Below are 23,294 nucleotides of genomic sequence, written 5' to 3'. Positions count from 1 at the left end.
AAAAAGTTCTCAAGTGCTTACGGTTATATTCCACCAGTTCCACAAAATGTGCGTCTCTCCCTTTTTTGTTGTTGGTAATATTCACGCCATGCACGCTCACGCGATACGAGTGTGCAAGGAGTTCATCCTATTACGTTATCTCCAATTTAGCGAGTCTGTATTATAGTCGTTCCTCCTGTTTGAGTAAACTTAACATTTTTCGTTTCCCTTCACTTCTCGAAACATCTTGAAACGTGATGAAATAATTCAATTACCCACTCACAATTTCCCATCACACGCATAATACACCAATTTAAAACGGCAGATTAGATAAGAGCAAACGGTTGGAAATCTCAAGGATTTTGATTTTTTCCGGGTATTATGGCGTGTAGGCGTTGTGGAAATGGATGTGACATTTTTCATACATCGATGTCAAATTCGAGAACGAGCTATTCCTGTACGATAATCAACTTTTTTTTCTTATCCAGACTAGAAAATCTATTTCAATATTCATCGGTGCAATCACTACGCTGCTGATTGTCCAGAATTTTGTGGGTGTGGTAAGTGGGTGTTGGGGAGGGGTGAATGAAAAATATCAATCAATGTTCAATTTGTGTTGCAGCCGAATGGTCGTGATTAGATTTTGGAGTCATCTGGCGTTAGCTGGAACGCGGCAGGGTAATAGTAGGCTTTCCCCTTCGTCTCTCTCTCCTTAGCGCTTGATGCCAGCGATATATGTTTCGATATTTTTTCCGCTTTGAAGAATGCAACCAATTTCTTTCGACGATTCCATCAGGAGGCGGCTGTGAGACGAGGAACTTTCTATATAGTACCCGATGGCCCCGATGCTCTGGCTATATATATATATACTATATAACCTTCAAATTCGTTCGCCGACTTTGATGTAGGTTTTGATGGCTGTGACCCTGTGGCTAAGCCACTCATTGTCAATTTACTTTTCGGTCAAAAGCTATTAAATTTGGCGAATTCAAAAAATGTTGTCATGGCCTACAGCTGGGTAGGGACGATACAAGGATTTTGAAACGCAGCAATATATTACTATCGATTCGAAAGAAAAAGAAAATGAGTTTTTCACCTCCCTCTTGATCCAGCTCTGTTTTCTTGATGTCTCTCATTTCCTCGCCCCCTGTAATCTAATCGGAAACCGGGCCCCTTTGCCGGACGATTCCCGGACTACCGTATTCAATTTGACCTTCCGTCGTTTTGGACTGTTGATGGGTGACTCGACGAGCCGCAGCAGCTGTAGCTCCCCTCCTTCTCTCTTCTCTGCTACATCCTTTTTGCGTAATCTCGTTGAAGCGCGCGCGTGGGCAAATGACGAGGAGAGAGTGAGGAGCCATCTGCAAATGGGAACCGGCTCTATAATGCTAGCCCCTCCAACCCCCCTGCAAGGGAGTCTCGTAGATATAGACGAGTTGTTCTGTAGAGCTCGCTCAAATAGGGTAATACTGTAGATATGAGCACCATAGACGGACCCATCACGGCATGTGGAGTGTCTTGTATAGCCTGAAAGTCCAACGTCAATTTCATTACTTGTGATAACTTTGTTACAATCGCTCTCATTTTCCTTTCATCCGGCGACACGATTTTACCCGAAGTGCAACACCTCCTGTCGACTCAAATGACAGTGCTCTTTCGTTCAGTGCTCACTGAATTAGCCGAAATGGACGGGGATGTACGGAATGAATCAACGATGGATTTATCAAAGATGAGAATGTGTTGTATTATTATTATATGACCTGGCGAGTCACTTGGGTTTGCTTTTCATTCATTTCACTTATTCCAAATTTTTTTTTTACAAATTCTGCACGGTGAAACATTAATTGTTCTCCATAAACAGCGTCGTCAATATAAATTGAAAAAGGCTATAAAAATTTTGACTATGATCATGCAACATTGCAGCTCTTTTCTAAACAGAGGGAACCATCGTGATCGGAGGGAAATATTTGAAATTGATGGCGCGGTACCACCGACTGTATCAGCAATACTCTTAACGCGATCAATTTAGTCCAAACGACGATTGCCACTGCAAAATTTATCATCAAATAAAGTTTCAAGGGAAAATTAAAAAAACAAACAGGGAAGTATACGAAGTATATAGTCCAAATAAAAGAGTCGGTGCTGCTGCCGATGGCGGGGATCGCTCCGGAATGGAGAATATATATAATGTGTATACAGTGTGTCACTACGGTAAATATTTGGTTATTATTATACACCGAGTTGAGTGAGTGCTGACTGATGACTCTTGACGAGATGGTTTTCATGGCTTTTGTGCGATGGGTATAGAAAAACGAAAAAGTCAAAAGTTGGATGATGAATTGGATGGCAAAACGACAACATGGTTGGTTTTCGACTCGAATAAGGTGAAAAACGATTTTTGTTTCCCCTTTGATGGATAGAAGAAAATGAATTCTAATCGACAACAAAAGAGTCACCAGCAGTAAACAAAGAGACAAAAGACGGAGACGGGTAATAATAAGGACGTGTGGCGACAATTCGCGAGGTAGCGGGTGCAGTCAAAGGCTTATTGGAGGTTATTATTATAGATCAGAAGCATCCAACTTTCAAATCAAAAGACAAGGTGAAAAAAATCAAAGGGAAAATCGAGATTGCGAATGAATCTCAATTGTCGTTCTTGTCGCTTTCCTGATCGATGGACTGTGAAATAAATGATTGGCTGTACTGGGCATACCACGATCTCGAATTACGATTCGCTGGCCTGGTAGGATTATTCGTACTGGCGTCTTGTTGCCTCGGTCGACGAAGGATGACATCAGCCGTCGCCGAAGGGTAGGACTCGTTATCGTTGGTAGCAGAGTCGTAGCCGCTGACTCCAGCAGGACAGCCAGCAGTTGATGCAGCAGAAGTAGATTGACAAGTTTGGCGTGGTCCAGGACGGATCACCAAACACGGCTCCGGCTGTTGTTGCTGATGTAGTAGACCCGCAGTGGGAGATGAGGCCGCCACTCTGTTGGCCCGAGGGTGAGGCGCAACGACAACCGTTTGCGGCAAGTTTGTCTTGACGATAGTAGAGGTGGGACTGGATAATAATACGGCTTCACTGCTGCCGCCGCTCGTCGCAGGACCACCACCAGCAGCAGTATATTTTCGGCGCGACTTGCTCAATTGTTTTTTTGTATCTGTTGAGAGCGGAACTGTTGATGCGGGTGGAGACTCCATGGTTTGACGTGGATGACGTTCATTTCTGCTTATCGGCGTGGATCGTTCCCCGGACTCGACGCCTGTTGTCAGTCCAGCGTAAGGTATTGTGTAGATCGGCGAGTGCTGATCGGACGGGACGAAGTTTGACGAACTCGTTTTCGGGCCTGTCAAGTCTACGCCTGATGGCGCTGTCGCTTCTGCTGGCACGTCTTGGTGAGGTAAATCGGGTAAGACTTTGGGCAAATTGAGTCGACGGATCGTCGTATCCATGGCGCCGTATCCGTAAAGAGCTGAAGCTCGACGTCGGTCGTCCTCGCCGTTGTCAGGAGCAACTCGGTAGTTGCCTTCGTCGTCGTCGCCGTCTCCTCCAACAGCGACGTCTCGTTTCGTTGTGATCGATCGCTGCGAGCCCAACTGGCTCTTACTGCGCGCCTTCCGGCGACCGGTTGACGACCGGCTCATGGTCTGAGCCGAACTTGCCGAGTCCGCAAACGGAGGACTGCTCTCGCCGACATGTCCCAAATCGCCGAACTTGAGAAACGTGCCATTGTTGTGGACTTGGTTGATGAAATCCGGAGATTGTCCGGACGTTATCGGTTGTTTCGCGTCAGCGCTATTCTCTTCCTTGACTGGCAATAGGCCATAGATGTCTTGGTGATTGGACGATTTGGTCAGCAACGGGAACAAGGCCGATGTCGGATCTTCCATGTCATATCCACGCGAATCGTAGCGATCGGATCCGCCTAATTTGTCCTGTGCCGTCGGCTTAGTCAGTCGGTTATTGATGGGCGGCGTCGGGCATCGTTCGATGGTGATCTCCTGCGCCATCCACTGGCTGACTTTGGTGTGCGGATCCATCGTGCTGGTGCTGGCCTGATGCGGCAAGCCGCTCTGCATCCCGTTGGCACTTCCGTCCAATTCCGGAAAATCTTCTTCCACTCTGTGCAAAGCCAACAGGGTCTCTCTGGCGCCAGCGGCGGCCGCTTGAGCACCGGAAGTCGGGCCTTCTCCGTCATGGTTGGCCGATTTGAGTTTGTACTGTCGCTGGATCAGCATTTCTTTGAAGCGGACGCGGTCTCGTTGGTAAAAGACTCCAGCGCAGGCACACACGTTCAGAACTAGGAAACAGATGCCGATGACGATGACGATGCTGAGGGCGATGCCACCAGTCTGCGGGACTAGGTCTTGGCCGTCGTCGGATCTCGAAGAGTTGCCACTGGCTCCTTTCGACATCGGGCCGATTGGTAAGACTTCAAACCCTCCAAGTGAGGGTTGCTGGTAAACTTCCGGTTGGGCGCCCATCACTGCCGGTGGGCTGTGGCTGCTGGAATCGGGTTCCGCAACTGAAGACGCTACAGGGGGATGAAGCACGGATTAAATCACTGCAGCGCTAATTACAGCAGCAAAGGTAAAAGCGGATTGTGCAGCAGACCTTCGCCACCACCAGTCACCAGCACCTCTCCGTCGTCGTCGTCGTCGTCGTCTTCGTTGCCGACCGTGAACACTTTGCCGTTGCCGTTGGACATGAGCTCTGGAATTAATTTGGACCACAGGGCCATCTTGTCAGCGCGGTAGTGATCCTTAACTTTGGGGCGTAAGTCTGGAATGTCGTTATGACAACGTTCGAAATGGTCAAGAAACATGATTAACTAGGGTCACTATACAGGAGACATATGGCATTAAATTAAGACATACCGATGTTGAGGAACTTTTGCGAGTGTCGGTCGTAGGCCGGCCACTGAACGTAAGAGGGCTCGAATCGATCCCGACTGTTGGCGACGGTCAGAAACTTTTGCCGTGGCGGGAAGTTGGGGTTTCTACAATCAGTCGTAATTGGAATCTAATATGTTTTAGTCTGTTGAGCAGTGCGGCGGCAGCAGCGGTAATAATATAGCAGAGTTCACGGCAGCTCATTTTGCTCCCGCCTTCGCTATTAGCATTTAGTATGTTCAACTCTCTTTCTCTCGAACTTACCCGGTGCGGGCGAAATTGGCCCAATAGGTGATTACGATTTCGGAGAGGAGCATTTCGGCCCGAGTATAGTTGGACGAAAGATGGTTGGTCCCGCCTACCAGCGGCATACCGAACACGTACGCCAGTTCTTCGCCGTGAATACTTCCCCAGTTCTGCATAGTGGGTAGATTCCGTATAGGACATACATACACGCCCGGGAAAACAAGTTGGGAAATAGAGTAAGTTGGCGTTAGTTTGTCCGCTTGAATCGCGTTACAGCATACATCTCCATGGTTTGGCATACTGATGGTCAAGTTTAGGCTATACTATGACATTACCTGGGGATAGTCACCGTTAGTCGTTTGATGGGCGAAGACATAAAAGTAAGAGCGCTGGCGAATGGACGAATGGAGATCAGCCATCTGAATAACGGGAGCGACCACCCGGGCGTCGCTCAAAATCTCCAAAATCGAATCGCGATATTCCTCCGTGTCGCGGACCGGATTCTTCCAATCCTTGACGAGGTTATACAGGTCGGCACGGCAGCGGGCGGGAATCAAGCGACGACGAAGATGATTTAGAAACGTCGATGATCAATCGGTGATGGCAAAACATGAGAGAGAGAACAAGATTCGGTTGGGAGTTGCAGACGCGGCGCGCTCGGAGAATATCCAAGACGAGAAATTGGAAATTCAATTTTGTCTTACCGTATACTCGTTGAGAATGGCTGCCGTCACTTGGTCGATATTGGAAGCGTAGGAGTTGCGCACGTAGGTTCGAATGATACGGTTTCTCTCAGTCTCCTAGATTCCAAGTTATTAGGCTTATTATACTTGATCAGATTATTCTTATAGTACTAGGTTTTTTTCGTAATCGAATCAAAGTCGCTACGGTTGGACTTTTTACGTAGATGTACTTTTTTGGATCGACGTGGATTTTTGTTAAAATGTTGTTACAGTATTTTTCCTATAATACTTTTACGACAAAGACTTACTGTCAGACCAAATTGAAGCGTGGCTGCGTTCAGTAGGTGAAAGCTCTCCGATTGCGTTACGCCGTACATTACGTCATACCTGAACAAGAGCAGAAAAAGTACAGGAAAAGAAAGTTTGATCAATATTAAAATACCGATATTTGTATTCTGGGGTTTCTCTTATTATTTAAAGCCTGTTCCCTTAGCCTCCTTCATTCAGTTTTAAATTTTCCCTCAAGAATCTCTCGAGTCCATATTGTATAATTCTTTTTGGAATATAATCCCACTGTTTGGAGTCAGTGGGAGCGGCGCTGACACTTAAACAGGCACAAATAAAGCGATAAGAAAAGAATGGCCCAGTTTTTTCCCAGCGCAACTTTCGAATGACGGCAACGTCCTCGGTGAGCAATAACGCTTTAATGCATTGAGACGACCTGTAAGTGCTTGGGCGACATAAGTGCTTGGCGCTACTGCGTGCGCTCCCTGCCTAATGCCTACGACTCAATAAAAGATCTGCTGTGACTTCTGACTTGCTCCTCCCTTCTTTCCTATATGACCAGCTTCTAATAATATAGCCATCAGCGATTACCGTCTTGTAGATAGACATATACCTTGGGTGACTCGTATGAACTAAAAGTCGTTCCAGGTACTACTTCCGTACAAGTGCTATAGTACTTCTGACCAATCCCATTTCGAATAATACTCATCTGTTCGAAAGGGCATTCCATCAGTGAACAACTTTTCCCCTCGCGCTATCAATCGTATCGGCAGTACCAATAAAACGGGAGAGACTCAAGAAGATAGTTGCTTTTTGATGGAGTCTTCACAACTTCATTCTGACAACTCGTACCCTCTGCTCCCCCTCGTAGAGACGGCCAACTTTTACAGTTCCAAGTACATATTATACTTAAACACAAATGCGTACAGAGCTACAGTATTTATACAAAAGGCCTTAAGTTCAATGTTGATAAACGCAGCCACTCCCATTGCGCCATTCAAAAAGTGCGCTGACGCTTTAGTTACTATTAACCTAAAGCCCTATTATTGATGAACCAGTAAACAAAAAATCCCTAAGCTTTTTATAGACTTATCTCCTACTTTGGCCTCCCTCTTTCTCAGAGATCCATTCTCCGAACTAAATGTTATATGCTGTGCACTCATGGAAATTTAGCGTCGTGAATTAAGCACGCATCAAACACTCGTGAATTTTTGTTGGGATCCAAAGATGAGGAGTTGGTTTTTTTGTGCATTCGCAATGTAGAAATCCGAGAAGTGTGCTACTCCATCGCTTATGTGAGTGACACACCGAAAATGGGATCACCATTTGATTGCGATACGGATACGCGGATGACATTGACGGCAATCAAGCACGTCTGTGCTTTCAAACAAGACTTAAAAATGATTCGATTTGAACTGCAATTGTGCACTGTCACGTAAAGCCAGCAACTCTTCCACGCAGCTTCCTCTCGAAATCGCCTTTCATTATCTTCAACGCAATCAAATAAAAAGTGGAGGTACGACGTTTCTATAAAGACGTGCATTGGGAAAGCATGCAGAATTTCTCTAGATGTGGGGATTTGCGATAAATTTCAAACTTTATAGCTCGCAGCTTTTGTGAATGGGAGGCGGTTGAGGTGGAGAATAAGGCGGAACTTCACTAGCACAAAGGAGATGGTGGTCATGGTATCCCGGGAGTTAACGAACCCAGACTTTGTTAACATTGTTACACGCAACCCTTCACTCAAACCGTTTGGTATTCCACAAACCTGGTTCGGAACTTTCTCAGATCGTCTTGAAGCGTAAGCTCCTTTGAGGAACATTTGTCGCTCAGTTGATGAAATTTAAATGTTTTGGCCATATATCTTACATTGAAGAAGCTGGGTCGAGCTCAAAGTGAAACTTACCTTCCGAAAAGTTCGTTGTATGTCTTCATTGATTGACGTGGCTCATTCGGAACAACAATTCCATCAACAAGAGGCGCCAACGGACTGGCATAGAGTGGTGCCTGGAAAATGTTTGACTAATTACTAACATGATCAAGATAACTATCCAATTATTCTTTAGTGCCTGTAATCTGACGCTCATGAGTTCCGTCACCCGTTTGAAGCGGAGACAGGCCGCCAATTCGTCGTCCCTCTCGGCCAGAGGGCAGTCCACTTGCTGAGCTGCTTGCAACGTGTAGCGCAGCGGGTTCTCGGCTACGGCCCAATCGGCAAGAGCCGTGCCACTCATCAGTATGGCACGGTGGAATAAACCTATCCATAAAACAAAAGCAACATATATAGAGCGAGCAAATCAAGCGAATCGGTTTTTTGGGATTGCGGTCTGGGACAAGAATTGATCCATCAAAAAGAGACATGATGAGCTGGGGGTTTGGACAAGAGAGTAACCACCAAGAGAAATGGGAAATCTTAGGAATAAAAGACATACGTATATACATTTAGCGCGGGGGAGGGATGAAGGGATTGGACGATGGAGAACGAGAACAAGACGAGATGAGCCAGTGATCTCAATCTGTCCTTTTTACATTCCCATCTAACATGTCATCAAACGATGTCGTTATGGAAAACTTTCACGTATATACTCCAAAAGGACAGCAAAGAAAGAGCTGAAACATCAGTCTAGGCTTAAAGTTTGGATGTAATATCTCTTGTAAAACGATGTTCTACGTCACGGATGATATTGCAACACCAATGCGAATAATAGAAAACGGCCCAACGTACGTACTGATGAAAGGCAGCGCTTTGAACTGATCTTTCTTAAATTTGATGACAATTCCTTAGAAATCAAATCCCTGAACACTGTTTTATACGGAGCATGCCTTTGAACACTGATTCGAACAGGCCGCTTCATTCATGTGTTCCAAGTAAAATGTCGCCCGATTGCTGCATCACTTCCCTATGCGACTTAAATTTCTCAATAGTCATTTCGCTAGCTGGCTTCATTCTTGGCACTGACAATGGAGGACGATGAAAAAAACATTAAGCTAATGAGTGCTACAAGACTTAAGCTTAAGCTACAGCATGCTTGTTTATTCGCCAGTCGGCTGCTGCTGGCGGGTTAGTGAAACGTTTTAACTATTTTATCAAGACTAAATTGCTAATGAGTTACAAGGACCGGCGTGAAATGAAAGAAAGTTATCCTACGCTTGTTTTTCAATACATTTTCGTGTTTAAAATTTATTATTACGGCATCCATTACTCCTATTAGTGATTAGTCCCTTTCGAATATTCGTAGAATTCAAAGGGCATATTAGGGCTTAATTATGGCTTAATTAGTGCGCATATAGTACGAAAAAATATCGAAAATGTTTTTACCACTAGATGATTGAGCCACCGGAGAAATGAGTAGGAGATTCACACAGGCCGCACCGGTACCATGTCCAAGCAGAGTAACTGAATCACGATCCCTTGAAATAAATGCGCAAATGAAAAAATATTATGAGTAAGCTACGTGGAAAAGATTAGACATAGCCTCCTACCCGCCAAACTGGGCGATATTTTCCTGAATCCACTGCAGTGCCGCTATCTGGTCGAGAAGACCGAAATTCGCTACTCGATTCTCTCGTAGATCCGGTCTCAAAAAACCTATGACGTCATCAAATTAAAAAAAAAATTTCACATTTCGTGTTTTATAATGGGAAAGACAGATTTATTATATTCCTCAGTAACACAATAGTTCAAAAAAACCAAAACAACAAAAATAAGGCCATAGCTGTATCAAATTTTTCACTCAGTTAGAAGAACTACTATCGATGTCTCGTAGTCTTCCTAATTCAGGAACGCCTGCTCACTTTCTCTTTTTACTACTAGATGGTGCAGGATCATTCAAATGATGCAATAGTTTCAGATGAAGATGGTGAATAAATAAAACGTTTTTTTTTTTTTTTTGCGCTGGGAATTGCTATTCAAGTTTTCAACTCGCTATTTTTACACACAAAAACAATTAAACAATTTAATTTGAAAAATATTAGCTAGGGATGGATAGAATCCGAAAGGTTTGAATTATTAGCTTCCACACTAGGAATGAAATTAACAAAATTATTTGTTGATGGAACAGTGTTTTCCTCTTAAGAAAGATTTTTTGCCTGGCAGCTAACGCATCAAGAATTAAATTAATACGATTAGCTTGTGATATTTAAAGCCTATTACTAGCGCATCATTTATGACATATAAAGTCGGACTGGCAAAATTAATAAGGTAAAATAAGTCACTCTTACTATAAATTATTAAAGATAATGGAGTTTTATTAAGGAACAAACTTACCGAGGACTCCAAGCCGGAAATTTATTGTTACAACAACGACATCTCCGTAGCTGGCAAGAATAGAACCATCATAAGGGTTTCCAGAGTTCCATTCGTATGACTCTCCATGAATGAACACTATCACCGGAAATTTGATGTTTACGTCTTTTCCACCAACTAATAGGAACAGTGACAGAATAAAAAAGACAATCGAAATCATTTATGAGGGTTTGTTCGTTTGGGTAAAATAAAATATGTAAAAACACAATTTCCTTGAAGTTTCTTTCATATTTGTTTAGGCCATAATATTGAGTTTCTTTACGAGTACGCATTAGAATAGGAACGATCAACGATCATTTTGAATAAAAAATAAATTGTTAAACAAATTACTTCCGCGTCATTGCAGTTGAAACGATCCGCATGAAACAAGCTATGTACTGTACGTAGAGTGAAATCTAATTTAAGGGACAATTTTCCCTTTGGTAATTGATTTGATAAATAGGATCTGTGTATGTCACCATTGTTTGACAATATGCTGATAATGGTGGCATCCAGCAGTCATGGGCCATGTCATCCTGACGGATTCAGGGGATTTAAAAGAAAAAACAGCAAGACTTTGTGGCTTAGATAAGTATCTGCTTCATTTAGACCCATCATATGGCGCTTGCTTACTCAAATTTTTATAACTGAAAATCCTACCATCTATTCAATGTTATTCTTTTTATCATTTTCTTCAACCAGCCAATTTCTCCCCGGTGTCGATAGCAATAATCTCTTGAAAGGGTGATGTACTGAAAATGAAAACGATCCCAATCCGTCAAAAGAAACCTGGCTGATGGACGAGGATTAAATCGAAAGCGGATCAAAGAAATTTACTCACAATCTAATCATTTTCATTTTACAGAGACTACCATGGCTGGTTATTTGAAAGGATTCACAGTTTAGGTATAGCATGGTGTTCGCCCTTTGCAACCATAAGCCATATGTGACCATTTCTCTCTTTATTAAACTTTGATGGTACCGGAATGCGTAAAAATAGGAGACAGGTTTGCTTGTAAAAGACGTTTTCTGAACACACGTCAATGTTTCCCACCTTCTAGTGTTTATTTATGTATAGGAAAAGTTATTTATGCAATCGCTTCAGCTCAAGAAAAGCAACTCTGTACGCCACACTAAGAACGAATATTATTTAAAAAAGATTAAGAGTAAATTAAACATTCGAATTTACTCATAAGCTTAACAATCCGACTACTTTTGAAATAAGCCCATCGAAGGAAACTTGGAATAGCGGATCACGTTCAAAGTTTACAAAATCAATATGGATTATTGTACTTTAATTCAATGAGAATTTTTAAAAAGTGAATGAAGGTGGAATACGTTTTCCTCGGTTTTCCTTTCATTTTTTGCATTGACTTTAATTTGAGCACTGTATTTATGTTTTACGCATTAGCAATATTTTTGCAATCTCTTTTGTACGTGCTTGGCAAAGCTTTCGGTAGGTGAACACCGAAACCTTCCAAAGGTTCTCTTGTACACCAAAAGGTGGCAATATGTGGTAGATTGTGGGATGTGGGACATCCACGTAAAAGTTTAATTTAAGGAACAGCGCATTCTTTTCTTCAAAACAATCAAAATCAATAATTGCGTATGTTAAATTAACGAGGGCCGTGTTTTTTTCTTTTTACAAAGAGCTGTTCTTCATCCGCGAATGTTTGCTCACCTGCGAAAACAACACCTCTCATCCGCTGGCGCCAGACGAGAAAGTTTACGGTGCGCTTCACCTTCCAATCAAAACGCTCAGCATGATTACATTTTTACTATAAGAAAGTATTCGTCAAAGGAGTGGATGCTAAATAGATCAGAAGCCAATAACAAAGCCTAATTCTATTCCCTTTTAATGAGTTTAACACGTAGGTTATCCACCCAAGAAAAACATTACCAATCACTAGACGTAACTGAATGTTCTTCACAACTGAGGCTTCTGTGGCGATGTGTCATGTGCCCATATATCTAGTTTAGAAACTAATGAATCGGTTCAAGCAAACGTACGTTCAGTCGTTCAACCTAGAGTATATTCATATTTATTGTGTTTGGACAACGGTAGGTTATCGGACATCTGCAGTGTGCAAGTCTCAATTTTTAGGCAGAAGGAGGAAACAAAAGAAAGACTCTCTTTCATTAAATGCACGACATCTGTGCGTCTGTGAAAATGCGCATCTTTATAGAAGAGATAGCGTTGTTATTCAATGTCTATTAAAATAAACATGTCGATTTTGTTTGCGCAGACTCGCTAGCAACAGAGAACATGAATCTTGACTTGAAAAAAAAAATGCAAGATAAGAAAATGTGCTGTCGAAAAAACACAAACACCGTGGATTATACTCCTTATAAGCAATCATTTCTTATCGGTGCACGATTACGGAATACTAGTCGTAGTTCAAACTACTATGGCAATAAAATCGAATAAAGTGACAACTATATATAAATGAGAGCGAGAAAATTGGATTTCAATACTTTAAGAAAGCTCTGTTTATTACATTAAGATTGGAAAGGTCAACGCTTACGATCGACAACACTATTTTAGAGGTATCTAGTAGATAAGAAACAAGAAAACTGTTAGCAATTTATTTCTGAACTGCCAATCCATCTTCGTTATATCCCATTTTGTCGAATCCCTACGAAAGTCCCAATCCCTACCACCCCACAGCGGGTGAATGTCAACAGAAGCAACATCTCACACGCGCAGACAATATATATTGTTTTTGTGTTCGAGCAAATCGAGAAGCCATTCAATAAATGGTTAACGTGCTAGCTGCGTCTAATATAGCTTATTTTGAGAAATGACCATAATTAATCAACCTCTGCCAACCAAATGCCTTTATTAATTATTACTCTCCACTGTGAATTTAGCATCCCACGGCTTTAATAAATGATATGCCCTCTTTTTATTTTATACCCTAGCACCCAACCTTCCCGAAGGGCAGTTTATACACGTGCAACAAACACTATTCTTTAATTGCCACTTAGAACTGACGTTCTTATACTTAGTTGATCATGTAATAGATGAATGCAGACATCTGGCTTCGTACTTACGACTATCGATCATGGGCAGGATTACCGTCTCTGGTTAACGATTTCTCTGCTCCCTATACACAAGGAGCTGCTTCACGACGTTTCAAAGATTTATGTTTAACTCTTAGTACAAGTATGGATTTTTTCTATTTATAAACAATGCCCTCCGACAACAAAACCCGTGGAGTCGGCACCGCTCACATTTAACCATCCCCCTCATTATGAAACTTTCGCAGGCTGTGCATTCATATAGCGTAACAGGTTTAACCCAGCTAGAGGGCTATATCTTGAAAGCTTATTTGGGGCAGTCAACTTGATGATTCTTCTTTATTAGATAATATGACGTGCGATTTATCTTAGATTCTGTATGACTTAAAGAAGATGGAAGAGTCCCCTCCGCTAAGCGACTAATTCTCGGCCCCTCTGGAGATTTTTTTGCAACCATGCAAGCATCGGAGTGACAAGTTGGAAGGCTTTTCTTTGACAACAAACATCAGCAGAGAGAAAAAAAAAGACGTCAGCAATGTGAAAATTGTCCTAGCAGAGGAGAAATGAGTTCTATTGGAATGCCACGCTCGACTCTATTAGTGTTATTCTAACCCTCGTCGAAATTTGTTCCCGGAAAAGGGAAACAATTTTGTAACAGGCCTGAAAATATTGTGGGCTTTGTGGCTATATACAGCCGGGGTCTATTAAAACTCTGATGGAACATGGCGGTGCTATTACATTCAATTAAACGTTGGTATGGAGCTTGGCGTTGTTATCATTGATCACATAGTATGTGGGGTGGCGCCGCCTTTTGCTTCTGACACTGACACTTTCTTGGCATCGAACTGTGCTGACCGGGTTATTATTCCTGTTGTATATACGACGGCAGCGGTTCTCGTCTTACACTCTCCGAAGCGCCGTCACTCTTCTAATTTCACAAAGCTCCATATAGTTTGTGGTCGAGTCGACCCCCCGGCCGTATCTCAGACGCCCGGCCAGCAGTATCAAATGAACGGGGGGCACAGCTTTGAGGCACACTCCGTATTACGTTTCCTTGGCCAATGGTCACGGAACAATGTAATTATAAGTAGCCAGATCGTCGTCTCAATGGAAAAGAAAGAGAATGCTGGGCAGAATAGCTTCGTCATGGTCTCATGGCCCGCCATTCTTTTTCCTCCAACACACAATAGAGCAGATAAATGCTCTTTTGAGCATATTTCTCTTGATTTCTCATAAGGTCGCCTCATATTTTAACGCAGAAATCGTTATGGACAATATGTGGGCCCAAAACAAGGCGATGCGCGGAATACTTTTAGCAAACGCGCTAATCAAAGTATTCTGCACCAGCGCGCTGCTGTGCTTCAAGTTTTCGCCTCCCAAAGTATCACATTATAATAAATTATCCGACTGTGGGGCCACTTTAATCAACTGAACCATCGAATCACTCATCTTCCGCTGGTGTTGATGAACAAAATGTATCCAGCGAATTCAAGCCGGCTCGCGCCTTGTTATACACTGTTTTGGCAATCCGGGACTTGGGTTTAGAATAATATTATGGTAACAAAATAAAAAGTCGAGAGTCACATATTTTTCTAAACCCCCCCCCCTCCGTCTCGCAGGATAAAAAAGGAGAATGGCATGCATGTCGCTGATGAGAACAGCGCCTTGCAAACTGACAAGATCCAGATTTTCTGTTTGTTTGCTTGTTTGTTGATTTTTGTTTTTTTGACAATCAACAGCAGCGCAACCAAACAAAACCGTAAAATGAAAAGACAACTGCCATGCCCGGCAGCACAGTCAAAAAGGATGGAAAACCTGAACGGGAAAAAAAATGAAGAGAGCCTTCTTCTCGAGTCACAACCGTTAAAATGCCGGTCGTGCTGCGCCCGTGGTAAATGCGAGCCAGCTGCATATTATTCAGTAGACTCTGACTGTGTATATGCGCGTTTGTGTGTGTGTATTTTTAGTCAAAGCGGCGAAAGAAGGGATATAAGACGAGATAGAGAGAGAGAGAGAAAAGGCGACCCATAGACTCACGACGCCCCTTTGGCTTGATGAGCCAACTTGGCGCTCGGCAGCAGAGCCAAAACAGAAAGTCGCGCATGAAAACTTTTCCCAATTCTTTTTCTTTTCTTTCGAGTTTTTCATTACTATATTTTTTCGTTTATTTTTCGGGGACGAAAAACTTCCAACAAGTCTGTCTTCTCTCTCTCTCTTGTCCCCCATCCCCATCCATTCCTAATGGAGAAAAAAATATTGAAACTTTCGCATAGTTTCCGCCACAGCACAGCGAATCGGGACGACGACGTGATGCATTCAAGTTCTCGTGGGTCCGCTGTGGCGCACAGCACTCTCCACAACGCTGCGCTTTGGCATCGGGTTCGTTGCTGCCGTCGGGATGTATATAGACGAGACGAGAAGGGACACGGTTTGAAGGTGATCAAAAACTTCGCCTTGCGTCTCTCTCTCTCTCTCTATCGACACCAATTCCGTGCACAGCACAATAGCAACAACCGGGGGGAAACAACATGCTATATACTATATACTATATTAGACTGTTTCCCTCTCGTCTCCCATTGGAAGTTACTTTTCGGGAGTAGGCGACAACGACGAGAACTGTGAGATTCTGCTTCTCGCTAAAAGTTTCTATGGTGTCGCTGGTGGTAGCTATGGCAACCAATAAAAAGTATGTCATATGATCCAGACTTGCAATCAAAATCGAAGGAAAAGGAGGGGGAGGGAGGAAAGAGAGTAGTAATAAGAGAAGGAAGAAAGAGACGAAAAAGAGTTCTCTTTCTTCCTTATTTTCTTCTATGGATGTTTTATTTCGGGTTTACAGCCAGCAGATTGCAGCCGTTTTTGTCTTTATTTCAAGAAGGAAAAGATGGCGAGTCTTTTCTCCATTTGACTCCCCCGCTTCAACTTTATGTGTCCCACGCGACGAACAGGCCGGGGAGAGCGACAGAGGCGGCGCAGCGTCGACAGGATGAGACGAACAAGAGACGGCGGGGAGAAGAAGAAGAAGAAGAAAAAAAAAGATTTGAGAATTTCCCCTCGAAAAAGTCTAGAGCGAACTAAATTTGGACGTGACTACTTGCATAAATGGGCCGAGAAAAACCCCAAAAAGTAAAAAAAAATAAAAACGGGACTTTTAGCTGTTCTCGCGCGGGGTATCCAAAACATTTACCAGTCGTACCCGTGACGGGAGCGTAGATATTCAAATAGAGGCAATCCTCGCTCTGATTGCGAAGGTACGGCAGCAATCGGCGGAGGTACTGCAATCGGCCCCGAGTGACGAAACGCAAGGCTTCGCGTTCGTTGCTGACATCTGGCAAAGTCTGAGGGCACGCCGGAGCGTATTTATCCATGAGACGGACGCCGTTCCACGGCAGCGGTGACACGGGCGACATGAAGCGTAGCGGGCCGACTGGCGGCGAGGCGTACGGAAGGCCGAGAAAGGCCTCGACGGGCTGCAGTTCTCGATTCGAGGGAATCACTAGCACGCCTTTGACGGAACCTTGTTTCGTTCTCACGATGCGGGCGTTCAGCGACGGCCTCATCTGCCCAGCGACACAGACAATGAATCCGCACGCGAAGATAGCGACCAGCCAGACGAGTGTCGTAAAGCGCAACATGTTGCTGTGCCGTGCGTGACCTTTGCTGATATGCGAATCAATCAATGGGAAAACGACGCACTGCTGGCCTATATCACTCCCTTGGCGTTGGGCATTCAGCAATGCTCTTCTACGCAGTAGCGAATAAGCACAATAGATGAAACATTGCTCTTGCTGCTGGCTTGATTCACGTCCTCAACATCTCGCACTGATCACTGAATCCAAAGGTCTCCGGGGCCGATTGGCGCAGAACAAGATGACATAAAAGGCCCGGACCAAGCGAACCATCGTCATGAGAGACGACCGACCAAAAACTAGACTGAAAGAAAAAAACTCATGCGAGTTGGTGGACGCAACGGCAGAAAGAGTCACAGCAGCAACAGTCGAAAAACCTAGTTCCACATTCCCGGCAAAGTTTAAATATAGACGGCGGAGGATGTTGGGTTGTTGGATGATGGGCGGATAGAAGAAGAAGAAGAAGAAGGAGAGAGTGGGCGCGAAGGGGAAGTGAGCATCAGTAAGTCTTGATAGAAAACCCACTCACTCGTTTCTATACTTTCTAGATAGTACTGCATCTGTCCCTTCGTTCGGTTGGCTACACATTGCTGGTCACGACTCTTCTATATTTCGTCGGTCCTGTCTGCAAAACGATTGATCAATGGGCTCTCGATTGCTGGCAAAGGTGAAACCTAGCAGCACACAGACAGTTGGAAGAGCTTGTATCCAACGATGACTAATGATGAGTTTTTTTTTTTTTTGTTTTTACCTCTGGCGGAAAATGGGTTTAAGAAGGGCATAAAATAGCAAAACAAATGCCTAATCGGATGCTGCATCTATGACATTGGGCAATGCGACTCGAATTCCATTACGCCCAATCGATCTTTGTGTCGCCACACTTTCCGTGTTTCAAAAACGTGAATTTAAAGGGAAAAACAAATCAAATGAAAATACAATTGAACTGTCCAGGACAAACAAGAACAACACGAATTGGCAGTGACATCTAATTTCATCTAAATTCGATGGCGTAAACTGTTTCCACATCACGAAAGTAAATATACGGAGAAAGCAAGTCATCAACAAAGCAAACAACGAAAAAAGAAAAAAAAACAACAATTCACGTGTCTAAATAACGTCAACAATCTCACAACATTATTTCATTTACACCCGAAGCCATTCTGCTGTAACTAAATAGCTCATCATCCTGCATGCTTGCTCCTTCATATTCTTCCCGAGTCAAAAATATTTTTTGCTACTCTCTGCGCCAATTAAACGTCAGCCAAGTCTTATTTTCGTCTTGTGCTATATATATTGCGTTTCACTCTCTAGCGTGCGGCGTAGATTACATTTTCAATTTTTTTTTAAGAATTCGAAAGATTTCATTTTTTTTTCTCGTTACAATTTTCAAAATTGAAAGACTTTCATTTATTAAATCCTTCATGAAACTGCCGGTTTATGAATGCTGAAAAGAAATACATGTTTCCGAGTATTACTACTGACTATATACTCCCGAGTAACCTGCAATGTTCCATTAAATCCAAATGCTTAATAAAAGATGGCACGGGAGACAGCGATATTACATGCAAACCCTGCCATTTTTGACGTTTAATCGTCGAAAAGAAAACAAAATAAAAATCTAGGCTTTCAGACAAATATCCATTTGGAAGCCAAGCCCCTGGCATTCCGTGCTCCACAACACAACAACAACAGTGAGCGGTCTGTGTACACATATTTGCGATCTTAAATAACTGGAATGACATAGGCTTTTGGATTTTCGACAACAGAGAAAAAAGAAGGAAAATACACGAGGGTAAATTCCTTGTTAAAATAGAAACGAAAACCCTTGACCTAGACGGCCGAAGATAGCGAGAGAGTCGACCGTAGCAAATGTAGTGGCTGCAGGCAAATAATTGGGCTCTTGTCAGTTTCTAACAAGGAAAACCGATGCTCGACGAATCAGACTAGAGATCTAAAATCCATTCCAAATTTAAACGAAACTCCTTTCGTATGGAAAGAAAACAAGGCTTCACGATCACGTAGCCTTAGCCAACATAGCGAAAAAGAAAGTCTGGAAAAAAGAGATTGGAAATATTCGCCGTGTCAGCATTGGGCGCTATATTTTTTTTTTCCAATTCTCGATATTGAAACAAAATCCAGGGTATTGACCAGTTTGACTTTGATGCTTTTGTTTTGCAACAATAACACTTGAATCCTTTCATTCGGCATTAATAACATTGGAATATTGAAAGAACAAAAGCACCCGAACGATGTGTAGAAAAAAAGGGAATAAAATAAAGAGGAAAACAAACAATGAAGAACTGGTGAAAATAATAACGAGGTGCCTGTGTGGCAGCAGGTCTCTCTTTTGGTCAAAAAATTGTCTTGTTGCACTTTGCTTTAAGTGTATAAAGTTCAATTATTTTCGAATGGGATGGTTTACGCACAGACAAAGTTGCGAGGGACAAAACAGGCCTGATCTGCAGTCATTCGACAAATGAGATTTTTAGAGAACCGTTACTGAGAAGAAAAAAAACGGAAAGAGAAAACAGTTATGCAGTCAACCTCCTAGCTCAGGAATAAACATACCCCCGTGACTACGTAACGATTTATAATTAACGCCCCCAAAAAAATTGTCAGAAAAGGAAGAATAGAGATCAATTTTGTCCTACCTTTATGCCTGGGAAATACAGCCAGGCATCCACAGTTGCTCCATCCATCAGCTGAAGAGTTTTATTTCCACCAGACGGGATAGGGTAAAAAAGGATGTCCTCGTGAATACACCCACATTCACATGGGCGTACACGAGGACATTTGAAGAAAGGGGAAAAGGAGAGAACTCGATTGACAGTGGTAGTTTTTCCAATGCAATGGGATGCTGTTTATCTAAACATAAATAGAAAATGGGTTACGAGTAAATATTGACAGAAACAACAAATCAGGAAAAGTTGAAAATAAGACACTGGGTAAATCATAATTGTTAATAAATGGGAGAATTCGAGGTTTACATGTAATACATAATAGTATTAAGATATCTAGTAGGTCACAGGTCAATAAAAATAAAGGAAATCATTACCCGAGTGATGATCCTGAGATTGTGTTGCTGACGGCAGATTAACACCTGCACAAGAAAAACTTGCAAATTGTGAAGTTATGATAGTTGGCTCTGTCCTCAAATCTGCAAAAAAGAAAAAAAAGGTTACATTATGCAAACAAACTGCCAGTCTGCCATGCATCAACAGGGCAATCACATGATAAATGCTCGTCAGAAAACTAACATTTCACAAATTTGGATTGACAGGTTTAACCCTCCCATAATCTTTCTATTTGTATTCATAGTTTTATTTACCCGCTAAACATGGAGTATGACGGTTATCAAAAATGAATAATCTAAAGAATATAATTCTTGAACTTTGTCTCTGACTTTTTCGAAGTTTTAAACTGTAGAAAGCAGACGACACTTGACTTGTCGAATTTTCTAATCAGCATGCTTACGAATAACGAATAATACGATATCGATAAAAATAAATTAAAAATGATAAAAAATCAAACTCCCTGATTGAGCCCACCCTGTACGTACAAGTTCCAAATTTATAAAAATTTGCTTGAAACCCGCAGAAAGACCGAAAACTCGCCCTAACAACACCCCCCATGGGACCCTCTTGGATTATATTACCTTCATCCGTTTCCTGTGATTGCACAAAAATTTACCCTCACACGGCGAAAAGGTTTGTAAAAAAAATTCTAAAATAATGATGTACCACAGGAATAGATATATTTCCAAGGCTGTTATTGAAATTGAGACGCGGAATAGAATGCAGATTGAATAGAATCGCTTTCGCCAAGTAAGAGAGAAAAAGACACGTCCTCATGTGTTTGGTTTTCCTTCTTATTTGTTTGTGTTCCCCCTAGAAGAAATAAAAAAAAGATATAGATACAGCGTGTCTTTGGAGCAGTGCCACAATAAAATAGCATTCTACGGTTGCATTCTGTATCTCTTGCACAGCATCCTTCCTTATAGAATAACTGATTATCTGTATATATTTCGCTCTGTCCCCATTTTCTACTTCATTCTAACAAGAAGGGACTAACCAATAAGAGACAGGCAGCACACTATAAGAGCACTGTACGTTCTCGTGAGGGACATCTTGCCTAATCTAACACACACCAACTTTTTCGGCGTCTTTATTCGATCCCCCGATGTGCAGTACGTAGCTACTATAGCTTTAAACTTGTACAGTCTGAACTAATGTCAGCTAAGTTGTTCTCATGCGACAGTTCCTCAAATTCACTTAGCGGGGTTTGTAATTTTCAGGATCAATAGACCAATCGTGCGCTAGTCTCTTAGCCATTCGATGGTAGATTTATATGAATAGGTCACGAAGTCCTCGTGGGGGAGGGGAGACCTGCTGATTAATGAATAGGCCTGAAACTATATGAGAAGCAATTAATAAAGAATCCAGTTCCTTCGTTCCGTAGCTCATCCATCTCACAGCCCGTTCTTCTTTGGCTGCCGGAAGACTAACAGGTAATAAGGCCGCACTTGCTGTTGCCAATATGCACGTCAAATATGGCGAAATATCATTCTTGTATGCACAAAACGTCGCCGATGCCCCCACGCATATAGCCTGTAGGTTGAAACAAAATGCACTCGAGCATATATTATAGCGACTAAAGACGAAAGTTGTCGTCAGCAGCGAAGATGTTAGCAACAACTTCATTATTTGGAACTAAATTCCCTTCTTCAGCAAACAAGAATGCAGCAATATAAGTTTCACTGTCTACGACCGTCTCCCTCCCTCTCTGGCGCTTCATTTCGCTCCAACAATCTCAAGAGAGCGCGGGAGAATATGAAATGAAAAACGGCATAGTTTTTTTTTACACTTGTAAATCGAGGTTTCACGGACGTCGTACATTCACAGCACGTCAGAGCTGCTGGAGGGGGAAAAATCTGAATATATTCTGGCACTAATGAGGTCTCAACAAAAAGCTGAGCCGAATTTCCATTGGCTTCTTTTATCATTTCAAATTGGCCCGGGGTTTTTTGTTGGCCAGCACGAACCGAGCGGCAATCATATCGTCCTCCCCTCGCTCTTTTCTCTCTATGTGTGTGGTAGTATATTTCACTGATGATGATAGTAAATCCATCATCATCTTGCACAGTCGCGTGCCTTGAACAATTTCAAATTCGATGCTTAATTGAAAGCGCCTGTTGGCGGCCAGCAAGACCAATGTCGATTATTTATTTTCAGATGAATCGCCCAATTCCAGTTGACATATGACAAGCCGTTGATGAAAATTTCCATCTTACTTTAGTTTTGGCATCAAAGCAAATTAAAATGACTTGTCACTATCTATATGATTAACGGTCGTAGGCTGCAGCCTATATGACCCATTTAAACAAACATTGGAACGAGGTTGATGAAAACATTCCAATCTAAATGAATAACGGAACAATATGTGTCCATAATATTAGACAAAATGTGATAAATAGTATCAGAGTTAATTGTTGTATTGCGCCGGAGAGCTAGGACAGCACCATCTTATATCTACGACACGGTCAACAGCAGCATCGACTATGAAATGTCGTTGCTCTAAGTAATAAGTCCTGCTGCTGGTGTTTGATGTACGTATTCTTTGCACCGTAGTGCTATAGGACTCCGGGTGCTGCTGCTGAGCTGTCGAACAACACATCTATAAGGGAAGCCGGCGAGAGTGGACAACAACGCCGGCATAGTCGAGCGACGTGAATGGGCCACAAATAAAAAGAAAAGAATATTATATCCCCTTGACACCTTTCATATCCACTCGTGGATTTTCCCTTTGATGATGTGAAAGGCATCATTACGAAGAACGACCGACAAAGGACAACGAGAAATGAGTCTGTGTGTAGTAGTGCTGCAGCAGAGGACGCGACATCACAGCACACACGCGCAACACTCAAAGTTATTCACGTTGATTATTACTACATACATTTTTGCAATAAGTTGCATGTTGTATTTATACGTCCGTACTCCGTATGCGACGACGCTAAGGGTATAGGGCACGCTTTAGGTTTGCGGAGGTTGGCAGCTAGGACAAATAATGTTTCATTTCGCTTCTCGTTTATCTTTGGCCTCCTACAGATGGTCGTACAGTAGGTAGTACCTATCCAAATATACTTGTGTAAGTCTAGTGCTTATACCGCCTCGCTACCTCCGCGCATCACAAATGGTCGTTTGTATTTCAGACAACGAGATCCTCTGTGATTATACAGGCCGGGGCTGCTGCTCCTGATGCAAACTTTCTCTGTTT

At 42.7% G+C, this 23,294-nt stretch overlaps 1 protein-coding gene across 2 annotated transcripts; it reads right to left on the bottom strand.

The window, feature by feature from the left end:
- Positions 1-1,698: 1,698 nt before the first annotated feature.
- On the bottom strand, positions 1,699-17,377 carry LOC124196544 (neuroligin-4, X-linked-like). 2 transcript variants are annotated; one of them, XM_046591680.1, is made up of 13 exons: positions 16,580-17,377; positions 10,354-10,509; positions 9,570-9,675; positions 9,406-9,497; positions 8,156-8,343; positions 7,993-8,093; positions 6,110-6,188; positions 5,823-5,918; positions 5,454-5,630; positions 5,137-5,288; positions 4,858-4,979; positions 4,595-4,762; positions 1,699-4,514 (listed from the first exon to the last, which is right to left on the bottom strand). In XM_046591680.1, exons 1-13 carry the CDS (start codon positions 17,025-17,027, stop codon positions 2,623-2,625), a joined length of 3,777 nt encoding a protein of 1,258 aa, XP_046447636.1. In that variant the 5' UTR covers positions 17,028-17,377; the 3' UTR covers positions 1,699-2,622. The 2 variants fall into 2 exon arrangements, with proteins under 2 accessions (XP_046447636.1, XP_046447637.1); XM_046591681.1 differs by having other exon boundaries at positions 16,589-17,376.
- Between the last annotated feature and the right edge of the window lie 5,917 nt (positions 17,378-23,294).

This window comes from Daphnia pulex, chromosome 6 (assembly GCF_021134715.1).
Source record: "Daphnia pulex isolate KAP4 chromosome 6, ASM2113471v1".
Taxonomy (NCBI): Eukaryota; Metazoa; Arthropoda; class Branchiopoda; order Diplostraca; family Daphniidae; genus Daphnia; species Daphnia pulex.
Note: the sequence above shows the minus strand (reverse complement) of the source record. Positions and strands in the feature narration are given on the sequence as shown.